General features: G+C 46.3%; 1 protein-coding gene across 8 annotated transcripts in view; it reads left to right on the top strand.

Annotated features, from left to right (window-relative positions):
• The first annotated feature begins 3,304 nt into the window (after positions 1–3,304).
• SLC4A8 (solute carrier family 4 member 8) overlaps positions 3,305–22,548 on the top strand; it is an 82,490-nt gene continuing 63,246 nt past the window's right edge. For 7 of the 8 annotated variants that reach the window (XR_008912053.1, XR_008912052.1, XM_056798203.1 and 4 more), the window contains exons 1-2: positions 3,306–3,625; positions 12,478–12,559. Coding sequence is in view for 6 of the 8 variants with exons in the window: in XM_056798203.1 (XP_056654181.1) it covers positions 3,581–3,625; positions 12,478–12,559 (127 nt within the window). In the remaining 2 variants the exon portion in view is untranslated. Of the gene's footprint in view, positions 3,626–12,477; positions 12,560–22,548 lie in introns of all 8 variants that reach the window. The other variant, XM_056798199.1, reaches the window with a different exon arrangement.

Here is a 22,548-nt window from a genome sequence, read left to right as displayed (position 1 = left end):
AGCAAAACAGGGATCTGACATTTGATGCACAAGGTGGTAGGGAGATACCTTTGATTGAAGAGAGGAGTGACATGATCAGATTCGTGTTCTAGGAAGACCCTTATTTCAGCTAAGTGGGGATAGACTGGTGTGGGGAGAAACTGAAAGCAAGGAAACCAACCAGCAGGTTATTGCAATGGTCTAGGAATAAGGTGATGCAGGCTTGCACTAAAGCGCTAGCAGTATCAGAGAGAAGGGGACATGTATATGGGATTTAAGGAAGGTGGAAAAAAGTGTACTTGGCAGCTGATTAGGTATGGGGGTGGGGTAAGAGGAGTCAAGAATGACACCTAGCTTGCCAGCCTGGGTGACTAAGAGGATGATGAAACCCTTAGCAGGAACCGGGAAGTTAGAAAGAAGGGAAGTGTTTGGGAGAGAAAGACAATGACTTCAGTTTAGACACATGGGGCTTAAAATATCTATGAAAAATCCAGTACGAGGTAACAAGATTGGAGGATACAAGAGAGGTTAGGGTTCAACAATTAAATTTAAGAATCATCATCAGTTGAAGTCATGGAAACTGATAAAATTACCAAGTGAAATAATATAGAGGGGGCAGCTGGGAGCAGCAGGCCTGGAGATGGGAGGGCCTGGGTTCAAATCTGACCTCAGACACTTCCTAGCTGTGTTACTAAGACAGAAAAGTAAGGGTAAAAAAAAAAAAGAAATAGTATAGAGGAAGAAGAGATGGAGAGGAGGATGAAATTGTGTTCAGACCTGGCTGACCAGATGCCAAGGAGTTCTTTAGACAGTAAAGAACTGAAGTGAAGGTGAATTGTCCCACTTACTGTTTCATGCTTTGATGTTTTAAGTATCAATCTCCCAGTGAACATCATAGTTAGTTGTGGGTTAATAATAATCCATAGATTTCTGGGTTATTATATCATATTTTAAATCTTGTCAGTGTGTACTTTGTGGATCCCTTGTATTTTAAGTATATCTTTTGTTTGGGGGAAATAATTGTCTACACTTGTTAGTCAGTCAGTCCTATTTTCTTCAAGAAGTTTTCCCCAGTCCTCTTGAATTTCAGTGCTTTTCCTCTGAGACTACCTTAATTCATTCTATCTAGTATTAGTTGTGTATTGTCTCTTCCCAGTAAACTATGAACTTCTTGAGAGCAGGACTTGGTTTGCATTTTTTCTCTTTTGTGTCTCTAGCACTTACATAGTACCTCGTGCTTAGTAAATGCTTTTGACTAACTGGAGGAAATAACTGTCTTTTATCTGATCTACATTGTACCTTTATACTACCTCTTAGGGGATTCCAGACATGAAACAAACCTAAGTTCTGAGATTTTCCCATTGGGTTCTGGGATATAGATGTAAAAAGCCAGAGAAAAGACCTTGACACTTCTTTTTCTCAGTCTTCCTCAGTTCAGAACCAAAGTTCTTTCTGTTACTGAATTCAGACTTAGTGTCCCTTATATACAGACGACACTCTCACTCTCCTGGGCCAGTACCCATATGTTGTTAAACATAAAAATTTTAATTTTTAATGTTCATCTTGTGGGATCCTTAACTGGAATTATTTTAAAAATGTCTGTTAGCTCATACTTCCTTGATACTTACCCTCCCTTCCACCCCCAGAGGCTATATATCAAGAATTGAAATTGGAGGTGTGGTTTAGATTAGAACCAAATGAAGTGGAAATAAAGTCCCATTTCAAGTTTATGTAGGGACAATCTTATTCTACATATATTGGTGGAGATAAAAGCAGTGTTTAGATGAAAATTTAATCACTACAGAAATAGATCCTCAGAGGACTGTCACTGACTGATTTCTGTTAGCCTCAGTTCTCTCATCTATAAAATGGGGATAATAGCATCTATTTCACAGAGTTGTTTGGTGTAAGGATCAAATGAGATAATGTACGTAAAGTGCTTTATAAGCCTTAAAAGTCTTTATGTTAGCTATTAATCACCATATTAAATTTGTAAGGAGGGCCCAGCTAGGAGGTTCAATGGATTGAGAGACAGGCTTAGAAACAGGAGGTCCTGGATTCAAATTTTACCTGAGACACTTTCTAGCTGTGTGACTTTGGGCAAGTCATTTAAACCCAATTGCCTACCGCTGGTAAGGGGCTGGCCCTTTTAAATTTTTTTTTGTCTTGAATTTTGTCACAGTATTGATTCCAAGCCAGAAGGTAAAAGTTTTTTTAAAAAATTGCATGGGAGTGGAAACACCGAGGAAAAGCAACTGCCTGAATACAGCGGTTGAGGGGACATGACAGAGGAGAGACTCTAAATGAACACTCTAATGAAAATATTATCAACATAGCAATGGGTTCAAATCAAGAAAACATGTAATGCCCAGTGGATTTATGTGTCGGCTATGGGGGGTGGAGGGAGGAAAAGAAAATTATCTATGTCTTTAATGAATAATGCTTGGAAATGATCAAATAAAATATATTTTAAAAGTTGCATGGGGCTTAAGATTTGTTCACTTGCAAATGGCACATATATAGATATGACATCTAAATTCCCCTGAGAGAATATTCTTAAGTTGGAGTTCATACACAGTTTTCAAGGCGTCTGAACTTGGATGAGAAAAAAAATGACATTTCTTTTCACTAACCTGTAACTGAAATTAAGCATTTTCTTAAATTCTGAATATAGGCCACAAGCCACAGTCTTATTAGGCTTCATCAGACTGCCACAGAAGTCCATGACCCAAAAAAGGTAACCCCTGCCAGGTTTGCTGTCTCAGGGGTGAATAACATGTTTTAGTAAACAATAGTCCTCTTCATCCCCCTTTTTACACACAGTAAGTGTTTAATAAATGCTTGCTAGATTGAATTCCGAGATTTGAACTAGGGTGAATCTCCTTTAATTGAGACTGAATTGATTTTCGGCTTAGGTCCGTGGCTCCAGCCTTCCCCTAGTTCTCTAGGAACTGAATCCATAATGGACAATTAGCTTGGTCCATGGTCCTCACTCCCTTCCCGCTTTGATTCCCCATCATTCTTCCCTTTTCCAATTCAGACTTCGATAGAGAGCGTCTTCCATCGGGAACTCTTGGGGCAAGTGTTCTCGGGGGAGACGGAGGTCATTATCTGGTTCCGCAGGTCATAAACAATGGAGAGAAAAAAAAAACCGTCCGCCGATCTTAAAAGTCAGGTGCAATGAGGTTACAAGCACGCGATTTTCAGATGGTCTACAGGAACTGGGTGGGGGCTTCAAGCTCCGAGGTCTCCGCAGGGTGGGAGGTGGTTACCACGGCAACCCGGCCCTGGAGCCAATAGGTTCCTCGCCTCCTCTCTTCTTTCTCCGCCTTCTCCGCCCGCCTTCTCAGGCCAAGGTACCAGCCGGACGGCGTCTCCCTGGCTTTGTGTGTTGATTGGCCGCCGCATGCCGGACTCTGATTGGCTATGGAGGATGCCTCGCTGGCCCGTGGCTATGGAGGCGGCGGCGGCGGTTGATGGTTGACTGTTGGCTCTCGGGTCAGGGTCGCTTCGGAGGAGACGCATAAGGTTCTGCAGCTCGGCTGTCCCGGGGCGGCCGCGGCCTCGGCTCTCGCGGAGGGGAATCCAGCTCGGGGCCGCCATGCCGGCGGGGCGCAGTGAGCCGGACGGCGTCCTCAGCTACCAGGTACCGGCCCCGCCTCCCGCCCCTCCCGTCCCTTCGGTCCCTTGTCCTCTCTCGGAGCTCCGGCCTGGGCCGCGCTTTCCCGGGCGGGGATGGGGATGGAGGAAGGGGGCGCTCTTGGAGGCGTCACGGGGCGCCTTTGCATGGAGGGCCCGGCCGGGGCTGCGGAAGCGGGGGTGACCTTGGGCCGGAGCCGGGCACTGCGGCAGCCAGCGCCCGGGGGCCAGAGAGGATGTGGTGGCGTCGGGTGCCCGGGGCTCAGTCCTCCCGCGAGGGAACAGGAACACCTGGCCCGGTCTAGAAGGATGGCCCGGCAAACCCCTTCCTCTGTCACGGGAAGAGATGAGGAGATTGGGAGCTGACCTCGGGAGGAAGGCGGTGGTCCTCTGGTAGCTTGGTATTAGAGAGACTGGGAGGGAAGAATAGGGACACTAAGCCATCCTTGGTGGGTGGTGGAGTGGGGATGCTCGAGGGAGCCAAGGAGCAGATAACAAGAACTATGCTGAGAGAAAGAGATGAAAGGCAGAGATGATGCATGGAAAGGTAAAATGATATTGGGGAGACCAAGGAAAGATTTTGGAATCAAATGACAGCGTTTGATCATAGGGACAATTCTGGAGAAAAGAGGTAGAGCCAAAAAGTTTTGCATGAATAATTAAATGATTCTTCGAGGCACTGGATTTTTCTTTCTCCTCTTGAGGATGGTGACATCAGGAGATCTCTGAGGCTCCTGACCCTAGGGAGGAAAAAAGGAAACAGCTGAGAATTTGGAAAAACCTGCTAGGGACAAATTTCTGCCTATTTCATGGGGTACTGACAAAGGAAAGATCTGAAGTTGCTTGAATTAAAGGCGGTTTTAGTAGGGCAGAAAATAGCTTTGCTCTCCACCTCTCTCTTCTGATCTAATGACAAGGTATTCAGTTCTACACTGTCTGTGTTTACTGGTAGAGAAACTGGAGGCTGAGGAAATAGCCTGATATTTCTCATTTAGTTCTAAGAACCCTTATCTTTTACTGCCCACATTTTAAATGAATAGCTTGTGTCAAGGAATAGAGATTTCACTTCATACTATGCTTTTAAAACTTTATTGGTGTCTTTTGTTTTCATACTACCTACATTTCCCAACATACCCTCCCGTTTATCCCTAATAACAAAGAATTTTTAAGAGGAAAAAAAAGTTCAGCAAAAGGCACCAACATTTCAACCAAAGTGGTTGGTTTTAAGCATTATTCCACATCCATAGGCTTTCACTTCTGTAAAGAAGGGAGGCAATCATATCCTCATATCTCTTTTTGGGGGCTAGCATTGATCATTGTAATTTTATAACATTCAATTGATTTTTTTCCTTTTTATTTTTATGAACTTGACAAATATCAGTAAATATGAATTTTAACTTATAAGGGACAGAAGAAGATTTCAAATGAAACCACAAGTCTTCCTTATAACCTTAAAAAAAGTATATTTTGATTAATTGTAGTCCCAATACTGCCTTTCTAGGATATGTTCTGCTCTGTTTCTGTTCTATTTGGTATATTTGGAGCAGCCTTTCAAATGGTTTGCAATTCTTTTGAGAACTGTTTGTACATAATCCTTTGATTCCTTATCATTTGAGGGGTGGCTTTTGGTCATATATCCCGATATATTTTGGTTATCTGACTTCTTCCAGAGAGATCTGATGCAAAGATTCCCCCTTCCCCCATTGACTTTTCCTTTTTATCACAGTTGCATTAACTCTGTGCATGGAAAGTTTTTCAATTTCATATCATCAAAATGATCCATTTGATCTTTTGTAATCATCTCTGTCCTTTATTTGGTTAAGAATTGTCACCTTAGACGTAGCTGTGAGAAGTACTTGATCTGGTTTTCTGATTTTTTAATGCTATAACCTTTAATATTCAGGTCACATATGCATTTTGAGTTTATTGGGATATAAAAGATGTTAGCCTAAACCTACTTTTTTTTTAGTTTTTACCAGCAATTCTTATAAAATAGGGAAGCCTTTTCTTAGTATTTCATATTCTTTTGTTATGTACTGAGTTCTGAATTCCACCATTTCTCCTCCTTTCTTCTCTAGCAAGGCTTACCTTTGAATTTCCTTGTCATGCAAGATAGTATCACAAGGAAATGAAGGCATTGAAGCAACACTGTTTTCCTCTCTTTGCCTATCCCGGAAGGATATTAGTCTGATTAGTGTCCTACCTCAAAAATGCTGCCCCTCCCACTCCACTCCTCACCCCTGCCCAGGCCCCATATAATTGAGCTAGCCTGTGGATGGAAGGTTTGGACTAGGTGATGACTTTGAAAGGCACTGCCAACTCTAAGAACCCATGATTCTTATCTGAATCTGAATTTGAATCTGAAAAGGACAGAATTGGAGTAGTCACTGAGGATTTCCTAGAGGAAGTGAGAATTGAATTGGGCCTTGAAGGAGGGGTATATATATATATATATATATATATATATATATATATATATATATATATATATATATATATATATATATAGGTGCAGGGAACATTCTTTGGAGAAAACAACAAACTAGTTAAGTCATATGCTTGAAAATGAAAGCAAAGTGCAGTGAGCAGACCAGGTGAACTAGGGCAGAGAAAGTTCATATTGAAGAGCAATAGGAAGTAAAATTGGGTCAATTGGGGGAGAACCAGCCTATAGAAGGTTTTGAAGAAAAGTACGGGTGTGATATAGATGTGATATGTGTGTGTGTGTGTGTGTGTGTATGTGTGTGTGTGTGATATGAAGCAATTGAGAAACAGCAGGTTCTTGATCAATGGAATCACTTGGGAACATCTTTTAGAAAAATTAATGTGCCAGGGGTATGCACATGCAAGAGAAATTAGATAGGGACATGGCAGGGTTTAGGAAGGTTGTATTGAAGTTATTCATGTATGACATGAAACGGATTTAAAGTATGGTGCCTGGAGTGAGTGGGAATGGAGAGAAAAGGGATTTTTGATAGTCTGCAAGAGGAATAAACAACTAGACTTGCTGACAGGCAGAGTAGAGGAAATGACAGAATAAATGAATGTTTTAGATCTAAGTTTAAGATTTTTTTCTAGTCTGGGAGCCTGGAAGTCTAGTGGTACCACTGACAAAAATGAAGAACTGTGTGTGTGTGTGAGGAGTTTAATTTTGGAAATGTTGAGTTTAAAATGATAACATAATATCCAAGTATACATACTTTATAAGTGAATGGAGGTATGAGTATAGTGGAGGCCATCCCATAGAACATATGTGAACTTGGGACTTTGCCTGGCCCTTTGCTATGGGACATATACAACCAACTGGTGTTGGTCATGGCCCAAATATAGGGGTCATCTCATGAGAGCCTGAGAGTTCTCTCTTTTCACACTCTTACAGAATCAGGTGACTTTTCTTTACTCTCAGAAGAGTGGATTGGCAATATATATACATGCATATATATATTTAAACCCTAACTTCTCTTTTAGAATTAATACAAGTGTCAGTTCCAAGGAAGAAGAGCACTAAGGGCTAGGCAAAGGGGTTTAAGTGACTTGCTCAGGGTGACACAGCTAGGAAGTGTCAGGTCAAGTTTGAACCCAGGACCTCTCATCTCCACGCCTGGCTCTCTTCACTGAGCCACCTTAGCTATGCCCGTACAGATATATTTTTATATATCTTCAGGATAAAAGCGATCAATGAAGCCAAGAGAGTGTTCTATGCTTAAAATGAATACTTACAAAGAAGTAAGGGCCAAAAAGGCTAACTACAGAACCTGGAGCATTATCCACTTAACAGACAGGGGCAAGGTCTGCAGTTTACTTATAGCTTCCAAATTGCTGCTGAGATGCTTAGCAGCTGAAGAACTAGGCTGAGGCTGGTGCTGGAGTGACTTGCTGGTTGGGGAATGGAATTGTGGGCATCCTAGGGGTGGACTGGCAGGGGTAGGGGATTAGTGGTGAAAACATAAGGCATTCTCTCTGGAATTGTGTGTATACCCACTCTCCTTAGGGCATCCTTATGAAACACCTCAACCAAAGAAAGCTGATGATTGTTGGACTTCTGGGGAGTAGTGCAGATGTGACAGGGGGTGCGGTGCCTGTTGAGGAGAGGGGAGTTATTGGAAGAGTTAAATAAGCCCCTGGGAACCATGCTGAAGACTCATGATTAGAAGAAGATTGGAAGAACAGTGGCAAGTTGTTTTTACTTATTTGTAGAATCCCCACATTCCCTCCTTCCTTTTCTCACACATTTAGTATAAATCAAGAATACGTTTGCCTTCTATTTCTGCTGGCCAGAACTACTTGAGAATCGTTGCCAGGAGCAAGGTGTGCGGGACCCTATAGAACAAAAGAATACAAGGATTCGAACAACAAATTCTCTTCTTCCTAAATTATCCAAGTAATTGGCTTTGCATGTTGTTTTGCTCTGGCTGGGGAGTTAGTCTAAGAGTGGCTGACTGAAGTAGGCAACTGAAAACCAGCCATGTTTATCATAAATATGCTGCTAGGAAACTGCCATTAATCTTGGAGAGAATAGCGTTTGTTTGCTTTTCTCACAAAGTGGTAACAAGCTTACCATTCACTTAATGTTAGGAGACCACAATGTACTGACAAAATTACTATTCACTAGGAAGTCTGAACATCCTGATTCTGTACTTGAAACAATGACAATTTACAGAAAGCAGCCCTCCACTCCGAATGGCAACTAATTGGGGCCAAGTCATTTGGAACTTCTGTAGGGGGAAGTTGATCAGAGGATCATCGATTTAGAGCTGGAAAGGATACTGGCGATCAGTTAGTCCCTGCGATTCTCAGGCTCTTTTTGTGCCACAGACCTGTTAGAGGTGGCACAGTGGATGGAGTGCCAGGCCTGAGTCAGGAAAACTTGTCTTCAATCACTCCTTTCAAATCATTCCCAGGCAAGTCATTTAGCCCCACTGCCTAGCCCTTACTTCTCTTCTGCCTCAGAACCAGTACTTGTAGCCACTCTAAGACAGAAGGTAAGAGGGGTTTTGTCTTTTAAAAAAAAATTATTTAACAAGAAATAACCTCTTTAGAAATCTGTAAAGCTTCTGGATCCCTTCTTAGAATAATACATTTAAACATAAAATAAAATACAGATACTGTTGTGGGAGAGCCGAAATAAACCCTGGGTTGAAATGGGCACCTTTGACAGGCATGATAGGCTCCAATAAAAGAGATTTATTAAATTGAATGCAAGTTGAATGACTGGGAGACAGGCACAAGAGTATTCACTATCTCCCTGAAAAGATGTATTTGAGAATTAATATACCATTCTGACAACAGGGGTTACACCACTAGAGCTGAGGAGATGGGGTGATGTTACTCCCTAATCAGGAATGGGGTGATATTCACTACTTGACCAGGGATGGAGTGATGTTTTGTGTCTTGAAGACACAAGGGGTGACCCATGTGATTGCTCAGGGATCTCTCCTTATCTTGGAGATCTTGGAGATCCTTATCTTGGAAGCACTACAGGAATGCAAGAGAAGAAAAGAAATTTCCTATATCCTTTTTGATCCGGGACATTTCAGGGGTTTAGTGTCTCCAGAAGAAACCAGGGACCCATGCCAGTACTTCTTTCACACTTCAACTTTCCCCATTTTGGTTTCAATATGAGGTAGTTTGGCATAAGAACATTTGGGGGAATTCTGTAGAAGCTGCAGATAGACACAAAGGCTCATAGATAACCCAGAAAAAAGTTCAGAAACTCAGAAATTCATAAAATACATTACATAAAATTACATAATTACATAAAATATTGTAAAGTGTTGTACAATATTAACACATTTTATCTTTTAATATCATAAATACACACAATTTCTTTTTTTTAAAGTCCTTATCTTCTGTCTTAGAATCAATACTGTGCATTGGTTCCAAGGCAGAAGAGCAGAAAGGATTAGGCAATGGGGGTCAAGTGACTTACCCAGGGTCACACAGCTGGGAAGTGTCTGAGGTCACATTTGAACCCAGGACCTCCCATCTCTGGGCCTGGCTCTCAATCCATGGAGCTACCCAGCTTTCCCCTACAATTTCTTTTTTAAAGTTAAAATAAGTTAAAAGGTAGGTTGCAGAAATGTACCACAGGCTAAGGGTGAGTACCAAGAGGGGAATTTCAAAGGTAATTTAAAAAAAATGCTTTTTGTTATATATGCAGTATATTCAGTATTATTCCCCTCATATCTGTTTCATTTAAAACATCTTTCACATTTATTTTGTATTTTTAAAAATTTCTTTTCCATATAGTATTTTTCTTTAAAATTGACCATGACCAAATACTTAACCCAAATTTTAGAGTAAGGTACTGTAAACATTCCATAAAAGAAAAAGAAAACATTCTGACTTTTCCCCTAGTAGAAAGGGCCAAAACATTTTACCTGGCTTTTCCTGGAAGGCAGGTGGAAGGACCCTATACACAGAATTACAAAGGACACTAATTGCATTGAAATGAAGATGTGTTTTCCCCCCATTCAAGTTCCCAGGCTTGGTTGGAGAGAGATCTAGTCCAACCCCCTCATTATGAATTACTACCCGAGGTGAAGTGATTTGTCCCAAGTAAGGGATGGATTTGGAATTTGAATCCAGGTCCTCTGACCTCCACCCCACCCCACTGGCCCGCATAGCTTATTTCTTGCTTCCTGGTTGTCAGAGATTGGTAGGAAGGCGAAGGTGAACAAGGCCTTGAGGCTCCGTGGCATGAAGCCATTGGCCGAGTCCATTAAGATGAGACGCTGAGGATTGGGAAAGATTTTGGGATAAAGAACTTGAGAATTGGGAAAAATATGAATGAATAGGCCAAGTCTGTGGACGGTGGAGAGTTTTTCTATGTGCAATTCCCAGAACTCAGAAAGGGGTCTGAAAGTGGGAAGATCCAGGCCCATTTGACCTCCATCTCAGCCATTGATTTCCTGTTGGGCTGTTTCCACTCATGAAGCCATTCCAGGATCTGGGGCCATTATGTAAGATCGTCCCTGTTGCTGCCTTTTCAGTTGTCCCCCGCGGAAGCTCTGGGCTGTGATTCATCCAGGTTCAGGGCTCCTTACCATTCCCTGTTCCAAGGCCTTCAGCAGTTCTTCCCCATCATCCGTGCTCATTCTTCACCAGCGCTGTTCTGGGTGTGTTCAGCGGGTGGCCATTTGTTCCTCATTGCTATTTTAAGCTCTTCGAGCCGGCCTGTCTCTGTTTAGCTCCCATTTGTTGGGCTGTGTGGAATGGAGGAGCCGGCAAAGAACAACAGCGGTTCTTTTCAGAGGTTGAGAACGTTGATAGTTACTGCACGGAGTCTCGGCTCCCGCTGGGCTGACCTTTTCTGGGGCGCCGATCCTGGGCGTCCTCCCTGTCGGCAAAAGGAAGGGAGAAAGCTTCAGCGAATTCTGCCTCCCGATCGCGGCCTCCGGCGCTCCCTTGAGCTTCCCATGCCTTCGCCTCTTTTCCGTTTCCTCCTCACGGAGGGACAGTCGGGCCTTGTTATCGAAGTTCGACTTTTGCTCACTCGGTAGCTGGCAGCCATCACTACTGCGAGCATGCCAGGCGCTTGGGGGGTTCAGAACCGGCCTTTAAGCAGCCCAAACGCTAGTGCAGAGACATGTGCCGAGAGAGTCATTAGAATGAATGAGGCGTGCTGAGGACGGACAGGCACCCGGTGAGCGTCTCAAGGGCCGACCGTGGAGTCCGAGGCCCTCTGAGAAGGGCTTCCGGGGACATAGACGAGAATGGCGGAGCTCCGGCTCCCCAGGGACCACTGAGGTGCCTCCAGGGCAAGCGAGACCCTTTGTAGAGCCATTTGGGGGGGCGGGGGGACTCTAGCCTGGGGAGCGCTTTGCAGGAAGGCTGGGATAGACAGAGGGAGAGCCTGGTAAAGACTGCTGGCAGGAGAAGGAAGGACCCCGAGAGGGGCAGAGGCCGGAGCAGCGCAGGCGCCGAGAGCAGCCGGCCCGTGGATGAGGGCCTTGAAGAGCGCAGGCTCAGGCTGCCGGGGTTCAAGTAACAGGGTTTTGAAGAGCAAAGAGCGTGCATAGAGTCGTGTTCTGGCTAGGTAGCTGGTCTGGGGCACCCCGGAGGGATGGAGCCTTGGGGCAAAGCCGTGGCCAGAAGGCAGTTCCAGCAGGCTGGGGTGAAGACAGGAAGGGGCGGGGTGGAGGAAGAGTAATAATGCCTGTGAAGACGAATTCCGGAAGGAGTCCGAGAGAGCCCCACGATGGCGAGCTTGGGTATTGCCATAGCCAGACTTGGAGAGGAAACGGAGGCGCGGAAATAACGTTTAGTTTGACAAATGGGAGTTTGAGGCAGGACTTTTGTGTGGATTTTAGAGAGGTGTGACGGGTTTCAGCTAAGAAAAGCCCCAAAGCACCCTGAGTCAGAAGAACACAAGGACGTGCCTAGGGCCACCCGGCTGGGAAGTGTGTGGGCTCGGATTTGAACCCGGGTCCCGGGGATTCCAGGCCTGGCATTGTGCTGCCTCAGCATCCAGAGGCCAGGCAAAGGCCTCGGACAGAGTTCTTTCTTGGGGAACAGCCACTGCTGGGGGACCAGAAGGGGAAGAAGAGTTCTGAAGGGGGAGCGCCAGGCAGGAGGGATGCGGGAGAGTCAGAGAGGAAGAGTTTAGGGAAGGAGGGGCTGCCGGAGGCTCTGAGGATGGGCTGCGGCCTGGCCAGGGGAGCTCGTCTGTCCCTGGGGTTCTGCCCGAGGACACTCGGGGAAATGCAAGGCAGGGGCAGGGAGGGATCTGCGGGCCTCCAGGAGGGCTGTTTGTGCCCTGCCCAAACCAAGTGAGTCTAACAAGAAGAGGCCAGGGTGCCCGAGGGGGGGGCGGGGCCGGGTGTGTCCGGGCACAGACTCTCCTTCTTCCCTTTTCAGAGGCCCGATGAAGAGGCGGTTGTGGACCAAGGCGGAACCAGCACGATTCTCAATATTCACTATGAAAAAGAAGAGCTGGAAGGTGAGCCAAGCGTGCCCTCGGGGTCACCGGCGGGGGAGGGGTGGGAGAGGGAAGCCCTGCTTGTCACCACCTCACCAGCCCTACGGAATCATCAAACTCCCATGTGGAGAGCCCTCTGAGGAGCTCTCAGAACTCTCTTGGCTGCAGACGTGCCACTTAACCCAGTCTTTCTGGTGGTTCCAGCAGCTCCTCGGGGTGGCCCCTCCGCCTCTGCCTTGGTGGTCACTTTGGGGCCTGGGTAAGCCACCAGCCAGCTGCTGTTTCCTGTTTCAGACCCCTCCACCTCCTCGCCCCTGGGAGCCCCCCTGGGTGCACTCTCTCCCCTAGAGCCATGAAGGGACATGCTGCTGCCGTCCCCACTCACCAGGCAGGGCTCCTCCTCAGGGCATCGGTCTGACACCTTCAGGTGTGGGCCCTGGCCTCGGCCCTTTACAGATCTTCTCACCGGACCCTCACCACAACCTGGGGCAGCCCGAGGGGATGTGACTTGCCCAGGGTCACACACACCCAGGAAGTGGGGGACTCCAGGCCCAGAGCAGAGTTGAGGGCTGCCCGTCTTTGAGGCTCCTCTGGTTGGCTTCTTTTCGGGACTTCTCTGGGCGGACCATCCCCTGCTTTGGTGTCTTAGGAGTGTGCATTAGAGCTCCAGGAAGCCATCTCTCTTCCATCTGCTTAGGGACCTGCTATTGCAGAGAGGAGGGACTCGTCTCCCTTTTCACCCTTTCATCCCCAGCTCCCTGGACAGGCCACGGCACTCATGACACATTAGAGACCATCCAGGCCCATCTCCTCGTCTGAAAGATGGGGAACCCAAGGCCAGGGAGGCCACAGGACTGGCCCCAGGTCACGCAGATGGCAAGTGACCAAGCTGGGATTTGAACCCAGATTCTTGGCTCCAAATCCAGCACAGTTTCTGCTCTTCTCTTCTGCGGCTTCCTCATCCATGGCCTTCCCGCCCAGGGCCTCCATCATCACCCGCAGAAACGTTCCCCTGGCCTCAGTGTGATATGGAAATCACTTTAAAAGACTCATATATATTAAATTAAGGTCACCAAGGAATTCAGCTATGTAATTCCTAAATGAAAACTCAAGTCAGCTGTTAACCTTTTTATGGTGTTTTAATTACAAATAGGAGGAAGAAAATTATTAGAGGGAAAGAGAGAGAGGGAAAAGGGAGAGAAGGGAATAGGGCTTAAATACCCACTCTGCTTAAGCTGAGCCAAAGGCCCAAGGCCCTGGATAGCCAAGGCAAAGAAAAGAGATCAGTCCCTATCACTCACGTGACCAAAATGGAGAAACAGTCTCAGGACCTCCACTCCAAGCACCAGGCTCCAACCACCACCCTCTCCCTCCACACAGGAAGTCCCAGCCTCCTCAGCTCTCTTCTACCTCACTTCCTGTGTCTCACCTGTGCCAATGGTGGCTCTAGCTTAACCCAGGACCACCCAGAGGTCTGTCCCTTTTGCACATGTCTGTTGAAGGTCATATTCTCAAATAATTAAATCTTGAGCTTTGCTGCAGCCCTTTCTAAATCCTGTTACCTTGAGTAGGGTGGAGATTGTAGTTTCCAAGATCTGATTCTGTCATTCCAAGTATCTCTATTGTTATTGATCAGGAAATAGCCAAATCCCATCCTCTAAAGAATGGTTTGAACAGGGTTGAGTAGTTTTGAAATTCGCAATCCCCCCCCCCCCCAGGCCCAAGGAAGGCTAACCTCTCTGATGGGTCTTGTAAACATACTAGCTATGAAATGACAATAGTTAGAGATAAAGGAAAAATAGGAGAGATAGAGAGAGACAGCAAAGCCAATGTTTTGCTGGGCACATTGACAAAAGCCAATTGGGGGCAGTCCCCTTTGGCAGAAGAGTGTACCTTCAAAATAAATTCAATCAACCTTCAGTTCAAGCAACCACACCCCAAGGTTCATTCTTGATCTTGATGTAATGTAGGTTTTCTGGCATCTTTCTGCAACAGTTCATTCTCTGGATTTAGGAGTTAGCAAGCTTCTTCCTTGAAGATGTTTCTCAAACAAAAAAAACTTTTCAAAATCTTGGAGTTTTATTAAAATACAACCTCCCGCCACCCCCAGGGACAGCTGTGATGCTTCTGCTGGTCAGAACCGTCGGGCACATCCCTGACGTCTCTCCTCCTCTGGGCACCATCCTGGAGACAATGATGCCTCCTTCTGTGGGAAGAGAAGAGGAGAGAGGGTGCAGGAGCGGCTGCTTAAGGCCCAGCCTGGCCCCGGGCTCCCCACTCTCTGCCTCCACCCCACCCCAGGCAGTTACCGGTAACTGTGGCTCTTGGCCCCTAAGGATGGCGCCTTAGAGGGAGGCTTTGTCTGGCCTCTGACGTCCGGCCGGCAGACTGGGTTTTGGACTTGAGCAGTCCGACTCTGGGGACAGGAACCCAGAAGCCCCCTGGCGGAGCTAGGCCAGGAGGAGGAGGGCAGAAGACTTTGCAGGCTCTGTGCCTCTCCGCTGGTGCCTCCACAGCCCCCAGAGCTCCCCATGGCCTGGGGATTGGCGGCCATCTCCTGGCTAACATTGGGCACTGCCTGGGGACCAGAGAGGAGATGGGCCCAGTGGTCCCACCTGAACCCTTCCATTGAGTGCCCAGCCAGGCCGCTCTGCCAGTCCTGCCCCAGAACCCTGGCCTTCGTCTAGAATGAGGGTGGTGTCATGGTCCCAAGGTAGAGGAGCCATGAGAGTCGGGCAGAGGCAGTTAGGGAACTTGCCAGTGTCAGAGGGCAGCCTGGAACCCAGGACCTCCTGTCTGCAGGCTCCACTCTATCTGCTGCCTGCGAAAGTGTGGCGGATCTCTGGCCACGCCCCGAGTGTCCACCGCACACCATTGCCCTAGCTTAGCCCAGTTGCACTTGGACCCCCATGCTTCAGGGCCCTGCAGCCTCTCCCACAGAGAGGCCTTGGCACATGCACCGATACCTGGCAGCGAGAGTCTGCAAGGCTGCAAAGAGTGGCTGGGAGGGCAGGCGAGGCGCAGCAACAGTGGCCAGAACTGGCTTCGTTCTCCACTTGGTATTGGTGCCACCCCCTTCCCAGCCATCTCCATAGCCTCTTATTCCCCTCCCAGATGGCCCCTTATTGAACATAAGCAGTAGGGGAGACTGAGTCTCTCGTCTAGAGAAATTTTCTGTGAGAAAAAATGAAAATGAGAAAGAAAGAAGAAGCCAAATATATCCAACAGCTTTTAAGAGCATCAGTTGATTGTAATCGAGCCCCTCTCTGTTAGGCTCTTTTTTATGCTTTGAGAGGATGGGCGGTGCTTTATTTAAACCCTTACCCTCTGTCTTGGAATCCATACTGTCTATCAGTTCCAAGGCAGAAAAGTGTAAAGGGTAGGCAATTGGGTTAAGTGACTTTCCCAGGGTCACACAGCTAGGAAGTATCTGAGATCAGCCTTGAACCCAGGACTTCCTGTCTGTTGGCATGGCTCTGCTGCTCCTGGCCATGTTTACTTATATTTCTGCTTATTTCTCTGTTGATCCAGCTGTTTATCAAACTGTAGTGGCACACAGTAGTCACTCTAAATCATATTTTGTTTTTTCCCCAATGACTGTAAAAATAATTTTTAATATTTTTAAAAATGTTGAGCCTCAGATTCTCTCCCTCCCTCTGTTCTGTTCCCTCCCTGTTGAGATGGTTAGCTATCTGATATAGATGTTACTTGTGAAATCATGCCCACAATGGCCACTCTTGTATGGGGGAAATGGGGTTCATTTTTTAAGGGTTGGACTGGATTATTTAAGAGTGTGGTCGCCAGGAATTTAATTAGTTCCGAAGAGGTTTTATTTACAATTTATTTACGAAGTGTAGAAAGAGTGAAACAAGAAATCATAGAGTGGATAAGGTAAGATATCTAGCCTGAGCACTAATTTACTCCTGGCCCTTCCAGACAGGGAGAATTCGTTTCAACTATCCTCAGCAAAGCCAAGGACCCAGGAAGTGTCTCTCAAGAGTAGGTCTCTCCAGAGGATAGTTTTTTTCAGAAAAATCCAGCAGTTAAGAGTCAGCTTTTGGGGCAGCTCAGTGGATTGAGAGCCATTACTCGAGGTGGGAGGTTTTAGATTCAAATCTGGCCTCAGACACTTGCCAGCTGTGTGACCCTGCCTAGCCCTGACCGCTCTTCTGCCTTGGAATCTATACACAGTATTGATTCCAAGACAGACGGTGAAGGTTTAAATTAAAAAAAAAAAAGAGTCAGCGTTTCACTCACCATGTGTCAGTTCAAAGGAACAGGGTCTCGGGTCCAGTCAGCAGATCAAAGAATGAAGAATTCCTCTAGTCTCCACTTCCCCCAAAATGAAGAACCGAGTCTCACAGGACGTAGCAGCTCCTTTGCTTCTTTTGGGTCACAGTTGATGCTTTGCCTTAGGGCTGCCCAGAAGGCAGTCTGTGGTGGGTCACAGACCTCCCCCACTCAGGGTGGGAAATGAGGCGTTTGTCCCTTTGGTGCTTACGTCTAAAAAGGGGAAGATCTCCATCCTTCACTTTTAAGTACCGGCTTCTACAGACAGACAGCCATTGCCACTGAATGTTCACAATGTGCATTGTTATAATCCGGGGAGTGTTAAATTGCATCTTCGCACGCTTCAGCAGTATCTGTTGCGTGGATGACTGACAGCATCAAAGGCATCTCGTAGACGGCGAAGGCGGACTCCTCGTGTGTCCCCTCACTGGCCAAAGGGGCCAGCAGAGCTCTTTCCCCCTCGTGCCCCCTGGGGAACAGATTTGCCACGAACTGGAGGCCCTGTAACCCCCCGGGGAGGGCAGGAGGTCCGGAGAGCACCCGGGTAGAGCAGTGACAAAACGCAGCCCTGCTGAGCCTTGTGGGGATGTTGATGTTCCTGCTGTCTCGGCCTCCAGCCTGTTCCACTGTCACAGGATCTCCCCGGAGGCCTTTGAAGTAGCAACAGCTAATATTGACTGTGAGATGCAGGCCAGTGATCAGCATCAGGAAGGAAATGGCCCCCCGCGAGATCCTGACCGGACAGCCAGGGAACTGGGGTGAGAGTGCTGCGTCCTGTCCCTGTAAGGACGGAGTCTGGATTGCCCTGGAGGGATTAGTGAAACTGGAGCACCCACGAGGCAGCCCCCAGGAATCCTGGCAGCCCTTCGCTTCTGAGGAGAGCCCTGGAGCTGCCCAGAGCCCATGGGAAGGCATCGCGCTTTGGAGGGAAACTTCCTGAAGATGGGCTCGGTCTTTCTCATGGACTCATGAGGGTGTGAGACAGCAGCATTTCCTATATGCAATGGAATGGCCTTTGTAAGCTGTGGAGCCCTGGAAGAAGGTGGATGGTCATCAGAGGACCCAAACCCTTCTGCCCGGGGGGACCCTTCCCACCCCTGACCCACATGGCGTCGGGCGTCCGCTCTTTGTTTCCACGCAAGGTCAGGCTGCTCCTGGTTAGGCAGCCTTGTGTCAGGGGCCTCCTTCGTGGGGCAAAACTCTGAGCTCAAGTGATCCAGTCTCTGTCTTCCCACGAGCAGAGCTGATTAGTGAAGGCCTGGGTGGTGGAAGGATCAGGGGCCTTCTTCACTCTGTTTATGTCACCCCAAATTTCTATGGAGAGGAGAGATGCTCTCCCTAAAACATCATTGACTGGTGGACTTTGTAATGGCCTCTTACATGAGCATTCCTCATCTTCATGGTCGTGCAAGACCTGTTAGCATGCGGGAAAAGAGGAATGACCAAAGTCTTCACTTTTTAATTTAATTTAATTTAATTTAATTTAATTTAATTTATTTTTAAACCTTTACCTTCTGTCTTAGAGTCAATACTAAGTATTGGTTCCAAGGCAGAAGAGCAGTGGGGTTTAAGTGACTTGCCCAAGGTCACACAGCTAGGAGGTGTCTGAGGCCAGATTTGAATCTAGGACCTCCCATCTCTAGTAATGGCTCTCAATCCACTGAGCCACCCAGCTTCCCCCTTATTATTTATTTATTATTAATTTATTTTTAAGTATTTTTCCATGGTTACATGATTCATGTTATCTCCCTCTTCTCCTTTCCCCCTTCCCAGAGCTGACAGACAATTCCACTGGGTTATACATATATTATCACTCAATACCTATTTCTATATTCATTTTTGTAATAGAGTCATTTTTTAAAACCAATTTTTTTAACATATTTTATTTGATCATTTCCAAGCATCATTCGTTAAAGACATAGATCATTTTCTTTTCCTCCCTCCCACCCCCCATAGCCGACGCGTAAGTCCACTGGGCATTAGATGTTTTCTTGATTTGAACCCATTGCTTTGTTGATAGTATTTGCATTAGAGTGTTCATTTAGAGTCTCTCCTCTGTCATGTCCCCTCAACCTCTGTATTCAGGCAGTTGCTTTTTCTCGGTGTTTCCACTCCCATAGTTTATCCTTTGCTTATGAATAGTGTTTTTTTCTCCTGGATCCCTGCAGATTGTTCAGGGACATTACACCGCCACTAATGGAGAAGTCCATTACGTTCAATTATACCACAGTGTATTAGTCTCTGTGTACAATGTTCTCCTGGTTCTGCTCCTCTCGCTCTGCATCACTTCCTGGAGGTTGTTCCAGTCTCCATGGAATTCCTCCACTTTATTATTCCTTTGAGCACAATAGTATTCCATCACCAACATATACCACAGTTTGTTCAGCCATTCCCCAATTGATGGGCATCCCCTCGTTTTCCAGTTTTGGGCCACCACAAAGAGCACAGCTATGAATATTTTTGTACAAGTCTTTTTGTCCATTATCTCTTTGGGGTACAAGCCCAGCAGTGCTATGGCTGGATCAAAGGGTAGATATTCTTTTGTCGCCCTTTGGGCATAGTTCCAGATTGCCCTCCAGAATGGTTGGATCAATTCACAACTCCACCAGCAATGAATTAATGTCCCTACTTTGCCGCATCCCCTCCAGCATTCATTACTTTCCTTTGCTATCATGTTAGCCAATCTGCTAGGTGTGAGGTGATACCTCAGAGTTGTTTTGATTTGCATCTCTCTGATTATAAGAGATGTAGAGCACTTCTTCATGTGCTTGTTAATAGTTTAGATTTCTTTATCTGAAAACTGCCTATCCATTTCCCTTGCCCATTTATCAATTGGAGAATGGCTTGATTTTTTGTACAATAGATTTAGCTCTTTATAAATTTGAGTGATTAAACCTTTGTCAGAGGTTAAAACCAATTTTTTAAGACAGTCTCTCCATACTTGATTAGCTCTGCTTGGACCCATTGGATCTAGTCATTTGACATCCTGCCATAGGGAAAATTTGATAAAGTACCTGGAATATTATCTCTAAAATCTTTTTTAAAAAACTTGTTCCTACTTTATTCATCCACCCAAAATATTTATTTCACTCAAAATATTTTTTCACCCAAAATATTTTTAGACATTCCATTTTAAAGATTAAGTAAGGATCTAAATCTGCCCATTTCTTTAAAAGAATTTTTAAAATTAATTATCTATTTTATTTTTATTGTCCTGCAAAACACTTCCACATCATCATTGTTGTATGAACATGCTCATCCATAACCCAAACCCCCAAATAAAACCAAAAATACACGAATGTGAAAGATGACTCCAACAGGTCTTTCTCTGGAGTGTTCTCCCTCATAAGACTTTTAGGATTGTCCCCGATCATTGTATTGCTGAGAGTAGCCAGTCTTCACAGAGAGCCATTGTCTGGGATTGCTGTTACTGTGTACAGTGTCCTCCCATTTCTGCTTATTTTGCTCTGCATCCATTCCCACATTGTCTCTGTAATCTTGAGCAGGTCGGTTTCCTCATCTGGAAAATGAAGGGTTGGCGAGGATGATGTGCCGTCCCTCCCAGCGTGGATGTTCTATGATATCTGTGAATCCATTAAAGCTGAACTCTGGGGTCAGACCAGAGAGGCTGCAGAGTAGAGGGGACAGGGTGCTGAGCTGTGAGTCAAGACAAGCTCTGTTCAAAGACACTTAGCTGCTTCCCCTGGGCTAGTCACCTACCATCTCGGAGCCTCCTTTTTTCATCTATAAATGGAAAGAATCCTTGTCCTGTCCACCTCCCAGAGTATGAGGTCATTGTAAGGGATGTCTGACTTCCAGTTATTACTACTAATACCACGGAGGCCACCATTATTGCAGGGCACGGGCCCTCCAACTGTTGCTTCAGAGCCTGGAATGTTCTATTATATTGAAAAAGTTTTTTTTATCTTGAAAAATGTAACAGCCATTCCTAAGTTCACGGCCTACAAAAACCAGCTTGCCCTGCTGATGACTATCATCCAACCCAGTTTTACTGCCAAGGTCATTCAGTCCTGGGACCAGTCTGTAAAACAAATGCAGCAATTTTTCACCTGGTTCATAATTTTATACTTATGCCCTGGAAACCCACTCATGTGTCTGAAAGTAAAAACTTCTTCCGAACTCAGTAATTTTGTTTCTCTCAAGTTGCAAGAGGAATGCATCAGGGCCAAAAATTTCCTCCTCCAAATGTTCTTGAAGCATGTCAGTGCAGGAACATTCTGATACAGATGGAAGGTCAGAGGTGTAAATTTCCACTTACAAGAGCTTTGGATGAATTTACTTAAGTCTTAGTGCCACCAAACCAGACCAAGTTGCTACTGAACCCTGTGTCTTCCCCTCATGCCCCCTCACACCCTTTAAGCCTTTAGAGATGGAAGCCAAAATGAGAAAAGACAAAGGGTGTTCTGGAATGGTTTAGCCCCTCTTAGTTATGAGCCACAATAATGCTTCTCCAATTCCTCCACCTCAGATATCTCTCTCTCTCCCTCTCTCTCTCCCTCTCTTTCTCCTTCTCCCTCTCCCTCTTCATCTCCCCCTCTTAGATACAAGCCACAACAATGCTTCTCCAATTCCTCTACTTCAGATATCTCTCTTCCTCCCTCCCTCCCTCCCTTTCTCTCTCCCCCATCTCCCTCTCTCTCTCCCTCTCTTTCTCCTTCTCCCTCTCCCTCCTCATTTCCCCTTCTTAGATACAAGCCACAATAATGCTTCTCCAATTCCTCTACTTCAGATATCTCTCTTCCTCCCTCCCTCCCTCCCTTTCTCTCTCCCCCATCTCCCTCTCTCTCTCCCTCTCTTTCTCCTTCTCCCTCTCCCTCTTCATTTCCCCTTCTTAGATACAAGCCACAATAATGCTTCTCCAATTCCTCTACTTCAGATATCTCTCTTCCTCCCTCCCTTTCTCTCTCCCCCATCTCCCTCTCTTCTCTCTCTCTCTCTGTCTCTTTCTCCTCTCTCCTTCTTCTCTCTCTTTCTCTCTCTCTGTCTCTTTCTCCTCTCTCTCTCTCTCTCTCTCTCTCTCTCTCTCTCTCTCTCTCTCTCTCTCTCTCTCTCTCTCTCTCCCTCTCCCTCTCCCTCTCCCTCTCCCTCTCCCTCTCCCTCTCCTCCCTCTCCCTCTCCCTTTTCATCTCCCCTTCTTAGATACAAGCCACAATAATGCTTCTCCAATTCCTCTACTTCAGATATCTCTCTTCCTCCCTCCCTCCCTTTCTCTCTCCCCCATCTCCCTCTCTTCTCTCTCTCTCTCTGTCTCTTTCTCCTCTCTCCTTCCTCTCTCTGTCTCTCTCTCTCTGTCTCTGTCTCTCTGTCTCTCTGTCTCTCTCTCTGTCTCTCTCTCTCTCTCTCTTTCTCTCTTTCTCTCTCTGTCTCTTTCTCCTCTCTCCTTCCTCTCTCTCTCTCTCTCCCTCTCCCTCTCCCTCTCTCTCTTCATCTCCCCTTCTTAGATACAAGCCACAACAATGCTTCTCCAATTCCTCTACTTCAGATATCTCTCTTCCTCCCTCCCTCCCTCCCTCCCTTTCTGTCTCTCCCCCATCTCCCTCTCTCCCTCCCTCCCTCTCTCCCTCTATCCTCTCTCTCTCTCTCTCTCTCTCTCTCTCTCTCTCTCTCTCTCTCTCTCTCTCTCTCTCTCTCTCTCTCTCTCTCTCTCTCTCTCTCTCTCTCTCTCTCTCTCTCTCTCTCTCTTCATCTCCATCTCCCCC

Source organism: Monodelphis domestica, chromosome 5 (assembly GCF_027887165.1).
Source record: "Monodelphis domestica isolate mMonDom1 chromosome 5, mMonDom1.pri, whole genome shotgun sequence".
NCBI lineage: Eukaryota > Metazoa > Chordata > Mammalia > Didelphimorphia > Didelphidae > Monodelphis > Monodelphis domestica.
This window is presented reverse-complemented; position numbering and strand designations above follow the sequence as displayed.